This window comes from Dendrobates tinctorius, unplaced genomic scaffold (genome assembly GCF_039654945.1).
Source record: "Dendrobates tinctorius isolate UK_male_01 unplaced genomic scaffold, ASM3965494v1 ptg000011l, whole genome shotgun sequence".
Taxonomy (NCBI): Eukaryota; Metazoa; Chordata; class Amphibia; order Anura; family Dendrobatidae; genus Dendrobates; species Dendrobates tinctorius.
Window position 1 is genome coordinate 120,656,867 of NW_027361679.1, and position 23,327 is coordinate 120,680,193.

At 42.2% G+C, this 23,327-nt stretch overlaps 1 protein-coding gene across 7 annotated transcripts in view; it reads left to right on the plus strand.

Annotated features, from left to right (window-relative positions):
• The window catches only part of ARID3A (AT-rich interaction domain 3A), a 41,278-nt gene that overhangs the window by 10,948 nt on the left and 7,003 nt on the right, over positions 1 to 23,327 (plus strand). For all 7 annotated transcript variants that reach the window (XM_073546996.1, XM_073546956.1, XM_073546978.1 and 4 more), the window contains 5 exons: positions 16,891 to 16,963; positions 17,958 to 18,141; positions 18,420 to 18,670; positions 18,798 to 19,058; positions 20,726 to 20,818. In XM_073546996.1, coding sequence (XP_073403097.1) covers positions 16,891 to 16,963; positions 17,958 to 18,141; positions 18,420 to 18,670; positions 18,798 to 19,058; positions 20,726 to 20,818 — 862 coding nt within the window. The remainder of the gene's footprint in view (positions 1 to 16,890; positions 16,964 to 17,957; positions 18,142 to 18,419; positions 18,671 to 18,797; positions 19,059 to 20,725; positions 20,819 to 23,327) is intronic.

Sequence of the window (23,327 nt, forward strand, 5' to 3'; positions counted from 1 at the left end):
CGGCTAATAAAAGTAGGAACTGGGGATGCCAACGGGTGACCGGCTATATATATATATATATATATATATATATATATATATATATATATATATATATATATATATATATATATATATATATATAAATAATTTTTTTAGTTCTGGCCTCAGAAAACCCCTTAGTACCCACAAACTCCTAGCACAATTTCTGATTGCTTTGTCACATAATCCTGATGTATTACAGTTTGTGGAATGGGTTAACTTTCTAATACATGTGTAAGCCTTTCTTACCTGTAATTAATATTTGCTGAATTTATGAAGTTTATTCCATTCGTTTAGTTTACTAATTGAGCAGTGAAGGGGTTAGGAGAACACATGGGCGCTTTGTCAGGTACAGGTGCACGCATGTTCCCACCTTCCCAGAGAGGTTCTTTTTACCCCACTCTTTCATCTCTGTGGAGGGAGGAGATCAGCCGGCTGCACCTGTCTGACTTTTTGTGTAGCAGAGTTGCACAGAGGTGTCACTGTACATGTGGGGGGTTGTTCTTTTGTCTCTGGGCCAGGTAATATTTGTTAAAAGCAGCACGTCTGGGGTCTGTAACCTGTTTATATGCTATGTAAAAAAAAAAACAAAAAAAAAACAGAACCTGAATGGTGAGGTTGTAATGGTGAGGGGGAGGACAAACTGACTTGCTGTATCCATGTGTGTGTATATATGATCTCTATCGTATGTGTGCGTATGAGGGACTGCAGTTATATAATGGCTGTAATTTCTCATGGCTCAGCATCACGGTTGAACGATAACTCACAGGTTCTCTCCAGGAATCATGGTTTGGCTGCTTGCCTGCCCGTCTGTTGATTGTTTCCCGTCTTTGGTTTGGGTATGAGCCATGTTCTATAAACCTTAATCACTTGAACTAACTCCTTCTGTTGCGCGACCGCTAGCTCTGATTGCAAGAGTCACAGGTTAGCAAAGTCTGTTGTTGAGTCAGGTTTTTGGCCAGCATTTCAAAGCATGACACTGCAACAGTTAGGAAGACGTTAGTAGCTACAGTGCCTCCGCATTATTTGGCTCGGATCACCTGTCAGATCCTGTTAATGTAAAGGTGCCCAATGCGAGTTTAAAGTTGCTGCTGAACTGTGGTTGGTTTGTTTTTTTCCATATAGACTTTTTCCAACTGTTCAGTACTAAAAAGCGCTGCCTCAAATCTGCACTAGAAACATCAAAAATGGCAAATTGCATGAAAATCAGAGCAGATAGCTTTTGTGCGTTTTGGTGCTGACAGCAGATGTATGTGTATTGTCTCTCGGAAATTTACATTTATTACATTGCATGTAAAGAAATCAATTTAGAATGTAGTCATTGGACATGTCTGTTTTCTATACTGGGGATACCTTTTACGTGTGCACACTACATGGTCCAAAGTATGTGGCTGCCTAAGCATTACAGCCAGGGGGGAATATGTCATCCATTTCATTTTGAAAGCTTTGTGCTAGATTTTGTAACAAGGGTCCAGAGATTAGAGCAGTATAGTGGCTCAGTGGTTAGCACTGAAGAGCCTGGGTTCTGGGTTCAATTCCCACCAAGGACTTGTGCAAGGAGTGTGTATGTTCTCCCCGTGTTTGCGTGGGTTTCCTCCGGTTCTCCTGTTTCCTCCCACACTCCAAAGACATACTGATCGGGAATCTAGATTGAGCCCTAATGGGGACAGTTTCTGTAAAGCGCTGCTGAATAAGAGAGCTCTATATAAGCAATGCATAATAATGCATATCAATCAAAAATCAGAACTGAAAGCTCAATGTGTTGTGTTTTGGTGCATAGCAGAGTAATAAAAATCCAAGTTAAGGTTCACTCCAAATCTGTGGCTTGCCACCCTATAATTATAGAAGTCTGGCTGATTAAATGTGAAGTAGTAATATACTAGACTCATAATTGTGTGTTTAAGCATACAGTATATATATTACAGTTGCAGCTTCAGCTCTAACGTGGCTGTGGACCCTCAGATTATCTGGCAATTTTCTGGATTTTGCTAAATCTTTGGTTTATGGTTAATGTTCATGCCATAATGCAATATCGCGTGAGAAGTATTAAGCTTGTGCAAACTTCCTCTGTGGGCTGCCCAGCCACAATATAAAACCCTGCATGCAGATTTGTGGTGTTTTACAATATAACTTTGTAAGCATGATATAATTTTACCATTTAACTCTTGCAACTTAAGTTTTCCTACCTAATGATGATTGCATTGTCCCTCCACTGGATATTGGAAGAATGATTCTGTGGGTGTAACGCTACGGAGGTTAAACGGTAACTTACACTCTTATTGATCGGAGGCCTCCCTGTAATTGGCTGTCATAACACAACCCTCTCACCGGTCAGAGACATCCTTAGTGTTGTCTGACTGCTTCATGGTGATGTGTATAAAGCTAGGCATATGTGGCTGTGTGGAATGGGTTTGTGACACACATTCCACTTTTCAGAATAACTCCTTCAGTTTGAGGCACTGAATGCGTTGCCAGTCAAGAACTACTGTTGGTTATGGAAGGGTGCAGACCATTTAGAGCCATAACAAATTGGAAACCTCCAGATGAATGGGAGGTGGGAATCCATGCTTGGTCTTAACTCTTTCAAACAAAGGACACGTGGAAAGGGCGTGACCTTGACATAGAATGTCCATGATGTACAAAGGGTCTTCTCTGGGCATATTTAATGCATCGGTGACTAAAGATGGAGGTTGAGGAGCCCATTTCATTTGTCCTCTTTTTTGACTATGGTAGGAATGTTGCAGTTAAATGTGTCCACTTTTTGCATTGTTATGTTAGAGAGGGTGTCAATTTTCAAATTTGGGAGATTACGGTACATTTCACCTGATTATTAAAGCCACATATACATAAAATCATGTTCCCTCTCTTATGGTCCACCACAGGAAGCCTTAACAGCTACAAAACACTTGTTCTTCTAGATTTTGATACATTGAGCCTGTATTTATTAGTGTTCACAGATCATCTGTGGGGAAAGTGTTGTATACTTTTATTTCCCAGATCTGCCAGAATACAGTTTGGAGTTGCTTCCTGATTATATTATCGTCGTCTGTCGCCCCTCCCCAGCTTCTGATGAGTGAGCTGCGGAATTCAGATTATTACTGTCACATGCCCTTGGATATTCATATCATGGCTGCTCATGCACCAGTGCAGAAAGTGAGTCAAGCACGTCATCAAATCTTGAAAGAAAACACTTTTTTGCATATATGGATTTTATTTTTTTTTTCTGTGATTCTAAAAACTAGGGCAATCATATTAAAGCATTCATATTAACGTTCAAGAGCCTGTGTCACCAGATCAAAAGTCGAGTTTTTGCTCTTGTTTTAATTCCATTCTGCTACGTGCTTCCAGAGATGCTATTTGTGGTCTTTACTAAGGGGACATGGCTTTAGGCTGCTCTGCATTATTTGTTGAGCAATGACCTTGTATAATCAGTAAAAATAAGAATAAAGACCCATATCTCTGGAACCTTATGGCAGTTTTATTAAAACAAAAAACAGATTACTCTGGGGAGCAGTGGGTAGAAAATTAGAGCAAACACAAGCCTCTTTGAACCTGGTGACAGGACCTCCCTAAATAGTGACTTTGTGTTCTGCAGCGCTTTGCAGACACTGTCATCACTGTTTTCAGTGGGGCTCACAATCTAAGCTTCCTATCGTTATATCTGTTGTGAGAACTTAAGAAGGCCACACAATACAGAGGGAATGTGCCCAATTCTATGCATATGTAGACATTGGTTGGTGTTAGCCCCAGATCACCAGTGCTGCAAGGCATTGGTGCTGAAAACTACACCACCTTGCTGATGAGGCCATCTGATTAATTTGCTTTGTGTTTCCCTTTGAGTGCCCTTTAACAATACCTCATCTGTATATAGTACATGTATGGCAACACCTGATAACCTTGTGGTCTGTACTTTGTCATCATTCTGTACTGGAAATGTCTCCCATGTAGGACTTCATAATCTAGTGTGGTTCAGGCTGCAGCTCCCTCCCATCCCACCCGGTTAACAATCAGGAGACAGGAGGTGTGACTCAGACTATCCTGGACTTCCGGTAGTCCCAGATGACTACTTTGCCCCAATAAAGCTGATCTAAAAAGCAGCAAGATCTGGGGAAAACAAATGTCAGGTAGTCTTTGCCTGTAGGTTTGGTCTTGCATATAAATTTTTGACTAGTCCGATTATAGCTGTTGGGGAACGGACACACTTTGACCCATGAATTATCCGGGAGACACTATTGGTAGGACTATGTTGTAAACCATCACCTCCACAACGTTCAGTTTTCTGCATAGTCTTCTGCCATGTTATGTCGTTTCCTGTCTTGACAATAGTGTTGACCTTCAGCTGTATGTATAGCATATAGCCGCCACACCAACGTTGGGATCCTGATAGTTGTTAGCTGGGCTTTGTTTGGATCCCTGTTTCCATATTCTTTTGTTCTCCTTTACAAATGTATAGGCTTTTAAACCTGCTGAAGCAAACCTTACTAGCCAAGTGGGGAAACAAGTCTGTGGAGTCTTAATGGAAATTTCCAGGCCTGGGTTTATGTACGCAGGGTAATGTAACAAACAGGCCTATCCAGTCTGTCCAATCTGTGTTGAAAGCACAAGTGCTAAAGTTTAGAAGTACATATTGTGATGGTATTTTGCTTGTAGTCTGTAGTTACAACGGCAGACTTTTATGGTGTGCAGCTACTTCCCAGTAACGTCTGTGGGATAGGGCCAATTTCCTGTCCTTGGAACCCTAAGGGTATGGGCCCACGGTCAAAAACTGCTGCGGGTTTCATGCTGCGTACTTACTGTATGCAGTGTCAAACCTGCAGCAGCAAGATGTTATAGCATAGTTTTTGGGATTTCTAGAAAAGAAAAATTTCACTTATACAATGTATTGGATGCGGTGAATCCGTACGGTTCAGTGACTGCATGAGGTTTTACCTGTGTTCAAACATGGGCTTCATCCAAAGCGCTGCTACTTAATAATATCTTTATATAGTGCCAACATATTCCGCAGTGCTTTACAGTTTCACAGCTGCAAACACAACGGTCGTAAGTAACAACGTTAACAATGGGGCTCATGTCGCATATGGAGGAGGCTGTTGGGGTGGGGGGAGGCTCATACGATATACAGAAGGGGCTGTGCTCGGGTTCAAACGATATATAGGGGGATGTCAGCATACTTCTGCTCAATGTACAATTCTGATACTATTAATAAAATTAATAATAATAAAATATCTATTAATATTGAGCAGCATTAATTTTGGTCTATTGGTTCGGCCCTCCACAACGGTCACGGTCTTTCATTTGGCCCCTCGGGAAAATTATCCACCCCTGGTTTTGAGGGAGCGCCTAAAACTGTTCAAGTTGTGGCTGGTCCTAATTTCTTGGGGTAGAGCATTTTAGACGATTGGCGCAACACGGGAGAAGTCCCGGAGTCAGGAGTGGGTGGTACAGATTACTGCAGAGGTTAGTCAAAAGTCAATAGACAGAAATGAGGGAGGAGATGTAAGGGGGTGCTGCACTGTGGAGAGCTTTGTGGGTGAAAACAAGTACTTTGAATTGGATCCTATAATGAATGGGCAGCCAGTGTAACGTCTGGATAAGAGCGGATGTGTCTGAATACCAATTAGCTAGATGGACGACTCTGGCTGCTGCATTAAGGATGGACTGGAGAGAGGAGAGTTGAGTGAGGGGGAGGCCAATTAATAGTGTTACAGTAGTCCAGGCGGGAGTGGATCAGGGCGACTGAGGGTTTTTGTTGTCTCCATGGTGAGAAAAGGGCTGATTGTAGAGATGTTCTTTAGGTGTAAGCGGCAAGAGATTGTATATGGGATGTGAAGGATAGATTGGTGTCAAATATAACACCCAGACAGCGCGCCTGCTCCCGGGGTGTAATTATGGTGCCACCCTTGGAGGGTAAGGGGATGACGTGTATAGTTGTGTCATCAGCATAAAGATGATACTGAAACCCAAACCTGCTGATGGTCTGTCCTATTGGGGCCATGTAGAGAGAGAAGAGAAGGGGGCCAAGGACTGAGGTACCCCAACAGTGAGAGGAAGAGGGGATCAAGTGGAGCCAGCTAACAAAACACTGAAAGAGCAGTCAGAAAGATAGGAAGAGCTGCTTCTGGATTGTGGGCACCCAGCCTAAAAAAAGCATTTGGGGCTGAATTACACCAACACGTTTCATACAGTTTGGCTTTTTTTTTTGGGCAGAAGTTTATTCAAAAGGATATGTACCGTATATACTCGTGTATAAGCCGAGATTTTCAGCCCCTTTTTTTGGGCTGAAAGTCCCCCTCTCGGCTTATACACGAGTCCTATACCGGGGGGGGGGAGCGGGGGTGTCAGATCATACTCTCCCTTCTCTGCAGCTCCCCTGCTTGTTCCATGTTGTCGGCGCTGCTCTCTTCCTGCTTCAGCTGTCAAGTGGTACCCGCTCATTAAATATGCGCATATTTAATGAGCGGGTACCACATGACTGCTGAACCAGGAAGAGAGCAGCGCAACATGGAACAAGAAGCAGGGGAGCTGCAGAGACAAGCGCCAGGACCCGGTGAGTATGAACGGGGGGGGGGAGAAGGCATAGTCACCTGTCCCTGCGCTCTGCTGTCTTGCGTCCTCTGCAGTGACATTCAGGTCAGAGGGCGCTATCGCGCTCTCTGCCTGCACAGTCACTGCAGAGTGCAACGCTGATGAGCAGGGGGCAGCGACTGAGGTGAGTATGCAGGTTTTTGTTTTGTTTTTTTGTAAGGGAGGCAGCGGCAGCAGCAACATGATGGGGCCACTCACTGTGCAGAAAAGCTGGGGCCACTCACTGTGCAGAAAAGCTTATACTCGAGTATATACGGTAGGCGTGGGTCGGTGGAAGACAGAATGGCTGCGTATTTGTGCAGTGGAATACTGTAGTAGGCAGATGAGATGGTAACAATTCACGTCCACATACTTTGAATGCCTCTAAATGAATTGGGAGCATCTGACTCCATCACTTCACCACAAGACTGGCTTAGGCCTGTTTCACACTTCAGTTATTTGTATCAGTTAAAATCCGCCAAAAAGGCGGAAAGCGGATCTGTTCCTAACTGATGTGAACGGATGCCACCGTATCATTTTTTTTTTTTTTTTTTTACGGATCCGCCGAATGAAGAATTTTAAAGGAACCGCTGCCCAGGGGAAAAAAAAAAAAGAGAGAGTGAATTTTTTCTGTTCGCCAGAAATGATTTCAGGGTTAAATTTCCGCCTGACGTCATTCCTCCGGGCATGCGCACTATAAAAATGCGGATCCTTCAGCACAAAAAACGTTACATGGTCCGTCCAGGCATCTCGGCGGACGCAAAAAAATTGACGGATCCGCAAAAAAAACGGATCCAACGGATGGCCATCTGTCAAGATCCGCTGGTAATGCAAATCAATGGGGAAAAAACCGGATCCGCCAAAAAAAATGGCTGATCCGTTTTTTTGCAAAAAAACGGTGGATTTTGACTGATGGTCAATAACGGAAGTGTGAAACAGGCCTTAGAACAGTCTTGATTAATAGGGGCTTATAGGTAAAAATGGAAGCCTAGTATGTCCATAGCTGTTATGGTGCAAATACGTGTTCCGAAATGTGTCTACTCTTGTGCTGTATACATCAAGAAACTGTGAAGGATCTCCCCATTTCTGGATCTCTTCTTTCTCCACTTCACCCTAAAACATAACTACTTTTCATATAGAGGCCTACCATACTTTCTTGGGTAACTGGCTGCTTTCAGGTGTGTGGAGTTTCATTTCAATTTCCTCTCAACGTGTCTTTCCAGAGCCTTTAAATTCGCTTTACGTCCCCCTCCCCCGCCATATCTTTATTTTGATCTCTAACCCCCACCCTCTCGTTTTAGCTGATGCTGCAGCAACTCATTAAATAATTAATCTTGGGAAGTGGTGTATAGCAGGTCTCATCTTTTATTTATCCTGGCTTTTCAGAAGGGACGGGCTCCACACACTGTAGTCACTAAACACCTCTATATGTGTTGTCAGGCAATGAAGCGGTTTCATGGCAAATCTAGCTGCATGGAAATGGTGGTCTGTAGTTATCGGAATAAAATGATTTTTAGCGTCTGCATGAAGGTGTGTATGTGTAGGTTATGGGTTTCGGTATATGTGTACAGACTTGGGAATAAAGAATGTAACGTTAGTCTGCTGTGTGTGTGTGTGTGTGTATACGTAAGAGCATGCAGAAGAAAATCTAATTGTTAATTTTGTGTGTTTTCCCTTTTTTCGGAGTATTCGCTTCACAAGTTGTTTAGCATGTTTTGATCATAACAATTTGTGAGTTGCCAAAAGTGACTTTTCTTTCTCTGCATTTGTGCAACCAAGATCTCATTTTGTAATTGACCCTAGATATATACCAAAATCCAACCTGCTATGGCACTGTCTTTTCTAAGCAAGTAAGCAATGGGCAGCGTTCAATGACCATTCAATACGCCTAGGCCGCCGTTGTGGTTGCCAATGAAGGTCTTGATTATGCAGGATCATGTGTTGCAGAGGACAGCTCTCTTTTGAGGAAAGCAAAAAAAAAAAATTTTACGCTATCAACAAGTAGGCATCCTGCTCAGGGCTCTTGACCTTATATTTGGTCGCATGTGATCCGATAAAACGTCTCCATCTTCTTGTCCAAGACACACTGATCACACAATCATCCCGATTCTCTCAGACAATACCCTAGCCTAAGATTGCACAACAGTCATGAACCGAGCAGTCCTATGGACTCTTGTTCACAATCTTGCACCTTACTTGCTGTTGCTTTGGGTACTACCTATCCAAAATATTCTGCAGCCTTGTACAGAGGGATTAAAGTCCTACAAGCAGGGTCATCCTGGATTAAAGACAAACTAGATATGTCTGGCGGACATTAAACTGTTCTACTAAGTGTTATGATTTGCGTTTTGTTACAATGAACTTTGTGTATATGCATGAATACTGATATTCTTATGATCCATTTAGGTGAGCAGACAACTGGCCATTGAGCATTTGTAGGAACTCTAGTTTCATATTTATTTGCCTGTGTAACATGCTGGTGAACACCCAAAATCACATCATGAAAAGTAGCCTCACCAAACCTTATCAAATGACCAATGCACTAGCAGGATGCAGCAGGCTCCCACCAATAAAGGCAGAGGCAGCACAGGTGCCCTCCACTGATGAAAACAGCCACCTTATCACTAAAATAGCGATGATCAAGGTTTTAGCTGCCTAGTGGAAAAAAGCACACAGTTAGGACTTGCTTAAGACATAAGTCACACAGGAAAGTGCGATGCACAGTGTCTGGATAGCAGCCTATTTATAACGCCTATAATAAGTCATTTAACCGTGCATGCGCCTTCCTCGGGGTCAGACAGTTTCTGCGCAAGATCTCTGGCAAGGGAGGCCGGTGGCTCAGACAATTAACCTGTCATTCGGTGACCTGAGGGAGGCCAAGCTACCTGCACTTATGGCTCGTATGCATAGAAATTGGGAAAGCAATTACTCAGGAATGGAGTTGGAGAGAAAAAAACAAGGTACCAAATTAATCTGCATTAAGCCAGGTGCAGACAACCATTTCATATATCCTAGAAAATCGGTCTGATAATGCTAATCTGATCCGAGTGGGATCATGTGCCCTTTTTTTTTTTTTTTTTTTTTTAAGGCTGCATGCACAGTCTGTAAGAGTTTAAAAGAAATCTGCATTTAATTGTACAAGTAAAATAAATGTGACTTCATTATATCCGGGGTGGTGGGGGAAACACAGCTCTTACATTAGTGGAAACGTTCAAAACCCAAGAACAAAGCTAAATGATCAAATACCCTGCAGTAAATAAACAGCAATGGTGCATGAAAATAATATGAAGGGTACTTAGTTGATATATTTTTGATGATTAAAAAAATGTAAAAGCCATCCCACCATGTCACAGTGACCCTATCGGTTAATAGTAAAACTTTACCATGTGTCTGACTTACCGTAATGTAAGGGCTGCGAAGTACGAGACACCCCCAACTAATGGACTCTGAGCAGTAAGGGGCTTTCTAAGGCCTGTTTCACACATCAGTTTTTTTTTGTCAGTTAAAATCCGCCAAAATGGCGGAAAGCGGATCCGTTGTTAACTGATGTGAACGGATGCCACCGGACCGTTTTTTTTGTTTTTTTTTGACGGTTTTGTCAAATGAAGAATTTTAAAGGAACCGCTGCCTGGGAAGGAGAGAGAGAGAGAGAGAGATATTTCATGGTTAAATTTCCGCCTGACTTCATTCCTCCGGGCATGCGCACTAGAAAAATGCGGATCCTGCAGCACAAAAAACGTTACATGGTCCGTCCAGGCTTCTCGGCGGATGCAAAAAATTGACGGATCCGCAAAAAAACAGATCCAACGGATGGCCATCCGTCAAGATCCGCCGGTAATGCAAATCAATGGGGGGAAAAAAATGGATCCGCCAAAAATGGCGGATCCGTTTTTTTGCAAAAACTGCAGATTTTGACTGATGGTCAAAAACGGAAGTGTGAAACGGGCCTAAACGTGATGTCCAGCTCAAAGAAAATGGAGACCATACCCCTATCTGCACAGCATGCAGAAACTGAAATGTAAGTTGGTGGACATGTTCACTCTGACCACTAAACAAACAAAACCGAAGAGTTGGGCTTTGTCTATTTTAGTGGCCAGTGAGGACATGCACTTACATGCTGCAGGCACACCAACTTACATTCCAGTTCAGAAAGGAAGCTAAAGCCACTTCAAACAAATCTTTTATTAATATACAAAAAACCTTGAAATAAAGGGGACGCACATGCAGAGAATGCTATGCTAAACAATCTTTCCCAAAGGGGACTGAACTGGTTAGATAATGCTTAGACTATGAAGTTTATATGCATCCAAATCAGAGAACCTAATCCTAGACTATACTGTATATATTATCATATATATATATATATATATATATATATATATAATTTTCCATGAGGCACAATAAGTAAAGGGCCTAATTATAGTCATACTACATATTTGAACACTTCTAGTACATTTTATATGCCACATGGCTAGAGTGCGTGCAGTATTGGGGGTTAAGCAGTAAGGCAGTGGTAAAATTCACAAAATATCTCCATTAATCAAGGTACAACCCAATGAGTAATTACCATAATTAGCTCAAATCCAAGAGTAACAGGGCTGTGCAAAAAAAGTGCATAAAATAGTTCACTGAGAATACTGCGTGCAACATTGCCATAATGGTCAATTACACTGACATGCTAATGAATCAAGCCACAATGAATGTATACATAAAGAGAAGGAGCAAATGCAACCTGAGAGCATAGCAAAAGGCCCCAACGTGCGTTTTGCGTCTAGCTTTTTCTCGGGGGATTAGTGTCACTAATGTCGCTCAGGTCGTATTTGCGCTGTGTCAGTGTAGTTGAACATGTCAGCTGTGCGTATGCCGTACTCCCATTGCACTATTTTATTCCATTTTTTTTTTTTTTTTTTGCTCACCACTTTTACTCTTGGATTTGAGGTAATTTGTCAATTATTCATTGTGTTGCACCTTGCTTAATGGTATTATATATTTTATATTATATATTTAGTGACTCTACCACTGCCGTACTGCTTAACCCCCATACTGCATGCACTTTAGCTATGTGGCATATAAAATGTACTCATTGTTGAAATATGTAGTATGACTATATTTAATTAGGCCCTTTACTGTCAAATGGCTGTTATAAGTACGGTACTTTCCAGCCATCTGAGTAATGAATATTTATACTGTCTTAAATTAGTGCCTCTCTGATTTGGATCTATACAAACTTTAAGGTTCTAAGCGTTTTGTTTTTTCTTACTAGCTCAGTCCTCTTCAGGAAAGGTTGTTTTGGCATAGCTTGTGAGTATAGCATTCTCTGCATGTGATTCCCTTTTTTCTCAAGTCTTGCGTATTGTATTTTTATATATTAATAAAAGATTTGTTTGATTTTGAAGTGGCTTCGGCTTCCTTTCTTCATAGGTTTACTTAATTTTTGGAAGTGCCAAAAATGGGTGTTTTTTCCATTGCAGTTCATAGTTCTTGCCTGAATGTTAAGGATGCTTGCTGCTTGTATTTGGAAAGGGAACAACATGCTACACCATATTAAAAGGACTTTAGGGCATGCACACATTGCTTTCATTTTCTACAGCAGAGCACATCAAAAGAAAAACGATCACTATATAAGTTTGTATGTGCCGATTGCTGTTGCATACCTTGTAACTTGAAGAAAAGCGCAGCTTTTTCCGCACGTGGGAAGAAGGGCCTGGTGTGGTGTATCTGCAAATTTGCTAATTGTGTTGTTGGAAAGTTTTGGGATAATAAATGCCCTGCTGTGAGGGGCTGTGGCTGCAGTGGTTGGTGTTGGAGGGATGTCCCTTTGTTAGCCAGCAATTAGGCGGTCTTGTTCTGCACCCTGTGTCCATTGTGCGGCTGCCTGAGCCTACTCCCCGGCTTATAGGAGCAGATGTTGAGCTGGAGTTAAACACACCGCATAATCGTTGTTGGCAAGCTTGTCATGTAAATGAGTACACTGATTCTGGCAGATTTGCACAGTTAGAGTGGCTGCATGCCAATTCTCCGCTACCACGTGTCCCGGCTAGAGGTAAACACTGCTTACACATCTGTATGCCGTCATGCCGCATGTCTAGAGAATCTTTGTGACGAAGATCTTCCATTCTCTTAGAATTGGGACCTCACGAGAGTTGTACGCCCTGCGGGTTTATTATCCCGGCTGACAAATGCTGGAACTGGTCCAAAAAACGTCTGACTCATTCATGCAGCCTGACGCTTTAATTTCCTCCTAGCAGCAGGTGTTAGGAGCCGTACGCTTTTAGCTACGGAATCCCTGTTCTTTTCCTGAGAGATTTTTCGGTGAGGGTTTTTTCCAATTTGTTAAGCAGATTTATGGTGCCATCTGTACAAAACTGTTTCCATCCAGCATCATAGAGAAAATGAAATCTTCTAAGTTCCTTCTCATACAGGACTTCAATTTGTCTTTCTACAGACGAAAGGAAACCACAGTCTTGGGCTACATTCCCACGATGAGCATTTGGTGCGTTTTTGATGCAGAATTTCTGCACCTATAATTTAAATTATGTAAGTTTTGATTTGTTTTTTTTTTTTTTTGTTTTTTTTGTTTTAACATTCGTTTTTGATGCAGCGTTTTTTCTAGTCATGCTTTAAATGAATCTACTTTGTTTTTGCTTTTTTTTTTTTTTTTCTTGTTTTTTGCTTTGACAATACTTTTTGCTAAATTTTGGAGTGGATTATATGCATTTTTGATGCATTTCCACTGCGGAAATGCACTAAAAATGCATGTTTGTGTTTTGGGGGTGGTTTTAGACAGATTTTCCACATCTAATGTAAATCTATGGAGAAAATCTGCACAGAAGACTCGGCCTACCAGCAAGAGAAATTGACATGCTGCGAATCTGAAAAACTTATGTTGGGTGAGTTTACACAAGAGTTACCAATAAGCCCAGTGGCCAGGAGACTTCTATAAATTCTATCCACTAAAACCGCAAGATGCTGCGCCGCATTTTTGACACAGAAAAGATACTCAGCGTCACACGCTCAAAACTCATCGTGGCAACGTAGCCTTGGGGTGCTTTCACATTGCATTCAGGCTTCTGTCCTAGTCCCCCACATAACGGAATATAGACGTTTGCGCCGACTGTGCCATAGACTATAATGGTTCCGTCAAAGCGCATGTGTGCAACGCCATGCATAACTTTTGAGTGTGTATGCCTACTGGAGGCGGACACTCTGACTTGGTAGACTACGTCTCAATGTTCGCGTCCAGTAGACTTGTACGCCCAAAAACGATTGACTGCATTGCGCACGTTCTCTCTGCTGGCATCGTTAGGTAGCCCATCGACACCTGCATCTGAATCCCGTTATGTGGGGGAGCCAGACATTAGCACTGAGTAAAAGAATGGATACCCGAATGCAATGTGAAAGCACCCTTAGATAGGCTGTAATCATATGAAACATTACTGCTAGTTGCAAGTGTCCCAAGACTGGTTATCTAAAGTGTATGGGCACCTTCAGTCTTAATAAACCTTTCACCCTGAAGATTTGCTTTGTGAGTCTGTTGTACAACATTGACAGGAACTTATTTCTCCGAAATCTGATACATTACTGCTCCAAAACCAACAATCCATTCCTACTAGTATGTGTGCAAGTTTCTGTTCCATTACTGAGGGTGAGACTGTACAAATTGGAGTTAAGATACTTCTTAAAACTCAGTCATCCCATAGATTTCACCAATCACCAGTGTTCCTCTCTTTGCCTGGTAACTACATATAGAAAAATTAAATTTTGGTGCACATGTGAATGCAGATGGTCCTTTTTGATGGCAATTAGAAATGGCTTAACTGCTTTTATATTTTAGCAACATTTAAAAAAAAAAAAAAATTAAAAACCCATATAAAGTTTTGTAGTAAGATTGCTGGATTAAAGTGAACCTATCTGATTCACGCTGGCCAAACACTACAGCGTTACACAGAAAAATATGCCTGGCCGCAATCGAACCACGGTGTGGAGCACAATGAATGTGATATTTGCTGCATTTAAGTAAACCCATCATCCAATTCAGGATGCCTAAATCGTGGTTCTGCAAGCACAATTGCAGCTAGGTAGGTTTTTCTGTGTAAAGCTGTAGTGTTTGGGCAGCATAAATCAGATTGCTGCATTAAAGTGAACCTATCTGATTCATGCTGCCCAAACACTACAGCGTTACACGGAAAAACCTACCTGGCTGCAATTGTGCTTGCAGAACCACGATTTAGGCATCCTGAATTGGATGATGGGTTTACTTAAATGCAGCAAATATCACATTCATTGTGCTCCACACCGTGGTTCAATTGCAGCCAGGCATATTTTTCTGTGTAACGCTACTGTGTTTCAGAGCATAGGCTTCAAAGGTACAGATGGCGACCGTATCTGGAAACTAGCCTGGCCCAGCACCGTTCCCGTATGGCTCTTCCCAACACTGCTAAAGGTCTGACAAGTCTCTTCCCCTAGCAAGAAACCTGGCAATCACCTTCAGCAGCGCTGGATCTTCCAGACTGGGGCAGAGCTGAATTCATCTAATCTCTGGCTGTATCTTTAAAGCATGGACCATAACCAGGAACCCATAATCTGTGTTGTACGGCTGTCTGCTAGACCAGGTGTTAATGCACCAAGCTGTCAAAACGGTTATGACCAAGTTTCCAGATGGTGACTTTTGTGAGTAGTTCTGCACAGGAGAGCACTTCTGGCCTTGGTATAGGAGGATACCACCAGTCCAAGAAGGTACTTGAAGTTGGATGTGATATTGAGGTATGATATCTTAATGTGTGAACTCTCTAGATGTAATTGTATTGCCTCAGTGTGTTTTCAATAGGCTTTGTTTGTCATTATACTGACAATGGGGGCTATGTGTATCACAACTGGGGGGAAGCAGGACCTTTGTGTCACTATGAAGAGCACTCTGGAAGTGGCCTTCAGTCAGAGCCGAAATGTGGCTCTCCTGGTAAGAAAGGTTAAGGACCACTGCTTTTAAAATATATTTTCTCTGAAACACTGGAGTGTTTCACACTAAAATGTACCATGCTGCAATTGTGAAGTCAGGGTCTGAGTCATGTGGTTTGGACAACATGAATCCGATGACCGGTTCCCTTTTAAGGAACATGTTTTGAACACCTGCTTTTTTTTCTTATTCATGTTACATCCATGAACCATAATTAAAATCAGTGAAGTTTTTATCTGTATCGGTTGGACGATTCACATTTATAAGGAAAAGGTTGTCCATGCCATGGATCAAACTAAGCCTGTGTAATAGGTGAACTGGTTTTATCCCTCTGTCAGCTATGGTGTGTGGTTCTCACTATCATTCAGAGTACCCTCAGGGGTTAACTAGTGAATATAGCCTGGAGGGGTCCCCAAATATTAAAGCATAACCATTAATTATTAAAGAGACAAATATCACAAACAAACCAAATAAAGTGCTTGTGCAAACCAGTGTTCATTAAAAAATGGTTTGGTCTCACCACTGACGGACAAAAGATCCCGGCCTCCTTCCGGAAGTACCTTGCCGGGAGATGGATCCAAACAAGGGAAAGGGGGAATATATATGGGGAGAGAGATGTAAGTGGTATGTACTCCCTCTGTGTTTCTTCCCCAATGGTGGGGATTCATCAGGGGAGTTTATATAAAGATTTGGGAAGTAAGAAAAAACTAATCCAGTCCGTATTCAGCCCCATATCATTGGAGGTATCACTATAGGGTCTACTTGTGGCCTGTCCTTGTTAGGACAGGAGCAATACTGGGGCACGACAGGGGAAGTCTAGGAAACTAATACATACCACTTATGCCTCTCTCCCCATATATATATTCCCCTTTTCCCTTGTTTGGATCCATCTCCCGGCAAGGTACCTCCGGAAGGAGGCCGGGATCTTTTGTTCATCAACAGTGGTGAGACCAAACCATTTTGTAATGAGCACTGGTTTGCATGAGCACTTTATCTGGTTTGTTTGTGATATGTCATTTTAATTGATTAAAGGTTATGTTTTAATATTTGGGAACCCTCCAGGCTATATTCACTGGTTTTATCCCTGCACCCTAGAAAATTGGGATGTTGGCTGCAGTAAGCTGGCGTGTTTGACCACAAATGGTTTTAATGTGCAAGTTTGTTTCCTATGTATTTAGTAATCGTCTAGGCTTTCTGTTAATGTAGACAGTTTAGTGCTGCTTCTTCAGATCGGTCTGTCGACAGAAACATAGAATTCTGAAGCCCTCTCTAGCTGTTTTATGTCATGAAACCTGTTTTCTTCACTTCAACCTTATGTGGCTCAGTTTTCACTCTCCATATTTCTTTAATAGCTTTATGAGCTGGATGGTGACCCAAAAAGGAAAGAGTTTTTGGATGATTTGTTCAGTTTCATGCAAAAGCGAGGTAAGTGCTGTGCCCATGTTAAAGGTGTAGTAAATGGGTGCAATTCAGAGGTGGTGGTGGGGAGGTGCAGAAATTCCAGCTGGGGTCTGGTGTTTGATCAAATGGCCTCACCCACCTGGGAATGTGGCTTTCCAACCCCCCACCCGCTCCCCCACCCGCTTTCAGCCCTGAGGGGGATTTGGCTTTATCAACAAAGCAATTAGTGGAATATGCAGAGCTACTGGCAAGTGAGAAATGTATTTTTCCTTTTTTTTTATTTATTTTTTTCTCCCAGTTTTTTCCATGGCTTTGTTTTAACTTATATTTGTGTTCTGTTTTTTGTTGTATGTAATTTACTTTAAATATACGTCCCAGACAAAATCAGTGTGTGCGTGAACATAGACAGATGAATGGCCAAGTATGTAGGGAATATATCATTATCCATTTTCCTTGAATTTTCCCATACTTGAGATTCTGATTTCATACGTTTTTGTACATATCAGAGGAAACAGTTTTTATATACGAATAGTGCACGCACTTTTTTTTATCTGAATTATACAATATCGTCCTGTATCAAAATCTCCTATATTATCACTTTTTTTTTTTTTTCTAATAGTAAAAAAGAGTGATTTTAATACAACTGTATGCATGAGTTTCTGTAGCGAAAGGGGAGAGGTCTTGTGATCTATCTTCGACTATAATGGGTCTGCCCTTTCACTGGACACTGGCACAGAATATTGTGGCATTTTGCCTGGAGCGTCTTGCTGGTTCTGTGGCAGAGGCCTAGAATAAAGCTTAATATGTATGGTCATCTGCAGTTCATTGTTCTTACTCTCTGGTACGATTCTGTTTCTCCAAGTAAACTATATAAATTTTGGTTCCATTCATCTGAACGGGGTTGTTTTTAAGATGAAACGTTTGAGTGTTACACAGCAAAATCTACATTTGACTTCACCCTTAAAAGTTATAATTCCACCAGTTTTTATAGAACTGCTAAGTGTGGTTTGTTTATTAGGAACACCCGTGAACAGAATTCCAATAATGGCCAAGCAGGTTTTAGACTTGTACATGTTGTATGTCTTGGTGACTGAGAAGGGAGGACTGGTGGAAGTCATCAATAAGAAGCTGTGGCGAGAGATCACCAAAGGCCTGAATCTGCCAACATCGATCACCAGTGCAGCCTTTACTCTGCGCACTCAGTAAGTAGTATGTGTTCAAAACAATGATGAATGGCCATTTTTACACTGGCAAATGGTGTATGCTGTGGAACTTGCTCTAGTGCCATGAGTCCTTCATTGTGCTGATTTGCGAGAGTTCTGATAGGAGGATCACCACTGATCATAAACCATATGGGCCAAATTTAAGACCTAAAAATCCTCTGAGTTAGCTAATTGGTTATAGTTAAGCCATTTTTAAATTAAAAATGTCTTCCTGTCTCTGCAAAAGTAGGCTGCAACTATATTATTCATCTTTGCAGATACATGAAGTATTTATACCCCTATGAATGTGAGAAGAGATGCCTTAGCAATCCTAATGAACTTCAGGCTGCTATTGACAGTAACCGACGAGAGGGGCGCAGACAGAGCTTTGGGGGCTCCCTCTTCACATATTCTCCAAGTGGAGCTCCAAATATGCTTTCTCCACCAAAGATTCAGATGCCTGCCATGGTGTTAGCAGGAGCTGCTACCAATGGCAGCCCCCTAACCTCCATACAGAAGATAAAGAAGGGTGAGTGTGCATAGGAATGTTTGACCCCGTCAAGTGATAAATCTGTAACAATTGGCATGATGACTTTTTTATAAAACAGGATTGTGCTTAGAATTCTTTTCCTTTTTATTTTTTTTTTTCTTTCCAGAAGAGGACTCTCCACTGTCTTTGACTGTGCCACCACGGATTCCAGTCACATTGGCTGGGCACTCTGTGGTGGCAGCTCAGGTGGCTGCACAAGCTGCTGCTCTGGAACAGCTACGAGAAAAACTGGAGTCAGGAGAGCCCCCTGAGAAAAAGTTGGCGCTAGGAACTGAAGAGCAACAACGCTTGGTGCAGCGAGCTATCCAGCAAAACCTTTTGGCAATGACCACACAGTTTCCCATGAATATCCGCATTAACAGCCAAGGTAGTTTACTATGTAGATTAGGAGACTGAAATTTAAATGGGCTTTGACATAAGACTTGACAACTATGATTGTGTACAATGGCGATCAATTCTAAAGTACCGTATTTTTCGGACTATTAAGACGCACATAGGTTTCAGAAGATGAAATTTGAAAGAAATCGAAGCATAAAATGTCATGATGTAATGTTAATGAGGGGGGGTGCTGACTGCTATACAGGTAATGTCCCACAATACTGTACTAATTTCCTCCATCCTGATATGTATGTTCCCCTCCAGGCACCCATCCTGGTATACATGTCCCTCATGTCACCTGTCTCTATCTGGAGTTGGTTTTGTGTTAGTCCTATTCTAAGTACTTGTGTTTTGTCCCATAATTTACAGCGTACGTTTTGGTGTTAATCATCTGTTTAGAATACTTGCCCAGTGCATCATTGCATTGGGCCTCATTTAAAAACTATTAATGGGAGTGATTATAGCTGTTGTGAAGTGCTGCATGCGTGGATAATAGCATAAACATGGAGGGAGTCAAAGCGTGTAAGTAGTCTTTTGTTTTTTGTTTTTTTTTTAGTAAAAAACCTGTTTTTACATGCCATCTTAAAGGTTTTTTTTCTTCAGGCACGCACTGCTTCTAGTCCCCAGCTTCCTTCTTTTCTGGAGACTTTGGTTTCCTGCAGATTATCAGTTCAGTCGAGCAGCATGTTCTTGCCGCTTTTTCCAGCTTGGTGCGCTTTCATTCTGCTAGCAGAGGAAGCTTTGCCTCCACAGCCACCCTGAAGCTGGCCGACAGGCTGTAAAGCAGAGCTTGCATGCTCCTTACCATGGCAGTCAGCCAGGCTATGCCCACAGGCTGTAAAGCAGAGCTTGCATGCTCCTTACCATGGCAGTCAGCCAGGCTATGCCCACAGGCTGTAAAGCAGAGCTTGCATGCTCCTTACCATGGCAGTCAGCCAGGCTATGCCCACAGGCTGTAAAGCAGAGCTTGCATGCTCCTTACCATGGCAGTCAGCCAGGCTATGCCCACAGGCTGTAAAGCAGAGCTTGCATGCTCCTTACCATGGCAGTCAGCCAGGCTATGCCCACAGGCTGTAAAGCAGAGCTTGCATGCTCCTTACCATGGCAGTCAGCCAGGCTATGCCCACAGGGTGCCAGTACGCTAGGCAGCAAGATGTACACAATAGAATAAAAAAATCGCCCCCCTTTCTTGAGAACGGAGAGGATTTTCAATAACGGGTAAACTGCAAAGTTGCTTGTTTTTACAAACCTTTTATTTACTTGACCCAAAGATCCCTTTATTAATCTGGGGGGCTGGTTTAAGCTTTTTTTTGTTTTGTAGCACCTATGTTTAAGGGGGAATGTCTCTCGTCGTAGAGTGCAGTTTTCATCTGGGAAGCTGAATATGCACTGATGAGTGGCAAACCTTCTGAAACACCTGTCAAATTTGGCGTTTATCCAAAGTTGCATGGCAAGGCTAGTTGAAGAAGCCGAAAAAGTGACATACATAAATCACGTGTTTGAGGGAAAACAGACAGTGAAAGTGTGCAGACATCCACACACACACACACACACACACACACACACACACTGAAATCTGCATGCAGTATATATGAATTGTTTCTGGAGGTGGGACTAAATATCTTCTTGTACATGTTTCCATCTTCTTTTTTTCAGCTGAAGGTAGACAGGAGTCTGCTGTTAACCTTACTACCAATGGCACTAACAGTATTAGCATGTCTGTGGAGCTGAATGGAATCGTATATACTGGTAAGTGGTGTGTGGTTTTGTTTGTTTTTTTTGATGCATGTAGGTGTTTCCTATTCCTGAACATTTTGCTTCTATTGGCCATATCCTCTCAATTGAGGAATGCTTTATCGGTCTCAGAGGGCTAAGAATAGTGTAGCTCATGAGACTAGAATTGAAATGGATTTCCAGACTTGACATTTTGACCCCTGAATGGTATAAATTATGAGTTTTAAATTGGGGGGCCCTCTTTTGATATACTTGGGCGTTTTTTTTTTAATCGGTTGTATAACATGGGCCTCGGTACAGGTTTAAATGAGCATGTGTTGTGCAGTCTTTATATGGTCTTGGGCGGAGGGCCATTTTGTACCCCACTGTTCTACCTCCCAAAATGCCCTGTGACGAAAACAATCATGTTTGGTGACTTGGTCTCATCATATAGTTGTCTGTCCATTATTTATGGATATAAACTACTTGGGAGGGTTTGAATGTGTGTGTGTGTATGCACTAGTGGCCTTTGTGAACACTTGCACACGGTCAGTATTTTACCTCAGTATGTGTAAGCCAAAACCAGGAGTGGGTGATAAATACAGAAGTGGTAACCTATTTATATTATTGTTCCTCTCCTGGTTTTGGCTTACAAATACTGAGGTAAAAAAAACTGACCAAATACTGAAAGTGTAAATAATGTGCACCACTTCTAAAATTTTCATTAATATATGTTGACTCTGTATGTCAGCCCTTTGTAACATGATAAGCTCTTAATAAGGCTTGGTTTATTTGTATGCTCTGCTGACACTAAATATGTTGGGATGTCGATCAATCTTTTCGAGAAAAATGCTCAATTTGTTTACATTTTAGGCGGTTACTATAGTGTTGCCGTGGTGAATTGAGGGGGTGAACAGTGTTGATGTGGACCTCCCCAAGTCATGTGATTTGGGAAAGCAGGAAGTATACTTTTATTGCCTGGCAGCCGTTCTTTCCTAAGCGACTGCACTTAAGCTTTTCTGCCTGTTATGTTATCCTGCCATTATATATTCTATTACATAAGTGACCTTTTTAACACTCATGTTTTATATTCTGTCAGTATATGCATGTGACTGACTTCGCAAATGCGACCCTGATGTAATGGAAGCATTGGCATAACTGATCATGTGTTACCTTTTAAAGGGGTTATCCACTACTAGGACAACTCCTTCTTAAACGAAATGTTTGGCCCCGATAAAATATAGTCTGTACTCTCCTCCCGTGCCGGCTCTGTTCCAGCGGTGTCAGCAGTTGTGATCCCTGGGCCGTGATGCGGTGTTGTGACACGTGACGCCGGCGCCCAAACCTTCAGACGATCTGAAAATGAAGTCCGGAGTCAGGTGTAGCCGGTGCTTCCTCTTCTTGTTCAGTTTGTCAGAAGGCGGAGAGAGTGGCGCCATCGCTGATTGGGTGCCGGCGTCACGTGTCACAGCACTACATCACAGCCCCGGGGAGAGCGAGTACAAACCCTGCAGGAACAGCGCGGGAAATGAGTATAGGTTTTATTTGATCGGGGCCGAACATTTAGTTTAAGAAGGGGATTGTCCTAGTAGTGGACAGCCCCTTTAAGACCAATATCTTGCAGACTGTCCTTGCACTTTAACACCTTAAGAACTTGGTAATTTTTCATTTTTGTGTTTTTACCCCTTCAGCGTCACTGTAAACAAAAATCTAGTCAATACCAAAACTGTTTTGGAAAACTGAAAGGAAGTGAAACAAAAATTATATTTTAAATGTTAAAAAGATAATTGCATTAACTCAGTTTAGCTTATTACATAAGCAGGAAAAATCCCTTTTGGTAGACCATATATTTACAAGTGAGCTGCTTCCTTAAAGGGATTTTTCAAAATGACAATTTTAACCCCTTAGTGACAGACAATTTTGTACTTACTGACCAAGCCAATTTTTACAATTGTGACCAGTGTCACTTTGAGAATCTTAATTTTTGTGCCCTTAACCCCTTTCTGACCTTTCACGTACTATTCTGTCCATGTACCCTGGGCCTCTAGGACCATGGACGGAAGAGTACGTCATGAGCGATCAGCCGCCCTCACGGGGGGGAGGGGGAGCGCAGCTGATAGCGGCCGGGTGTCAGCTGATTCTCACAGCTGACACCCGGCACTAAGTGGCAGCACTTTTAACACCTGGAACACAGCGATCAAACATGATTGCTGCGTTCCCGGAGCCGGCAGAGGGGCTGTGAGCTCTGACAGCCCATCTGCCTTTGGATCGGAGACCCCGCAGCATAACAGAGAATACCCAAACTTGACACCATTCTAAAAACTGCACCCCTCAAGGTGCACATAACCACATTCAAGACGTTTCAGATGCTTCACGAGAACTAAAGCAATGTGGAAGGAAGAAATGAACATTTTATTTTGGAACCAAATTTTTTTGTTTTCACAAGGTTATCAGGAGAAAATGGACCACAAAATTTGTTGTGTAATTTCTCCTGAGTACGCCAATACCCTGTTTGTGGGGGAAAGCCACTGTTTGCGTGCATGGC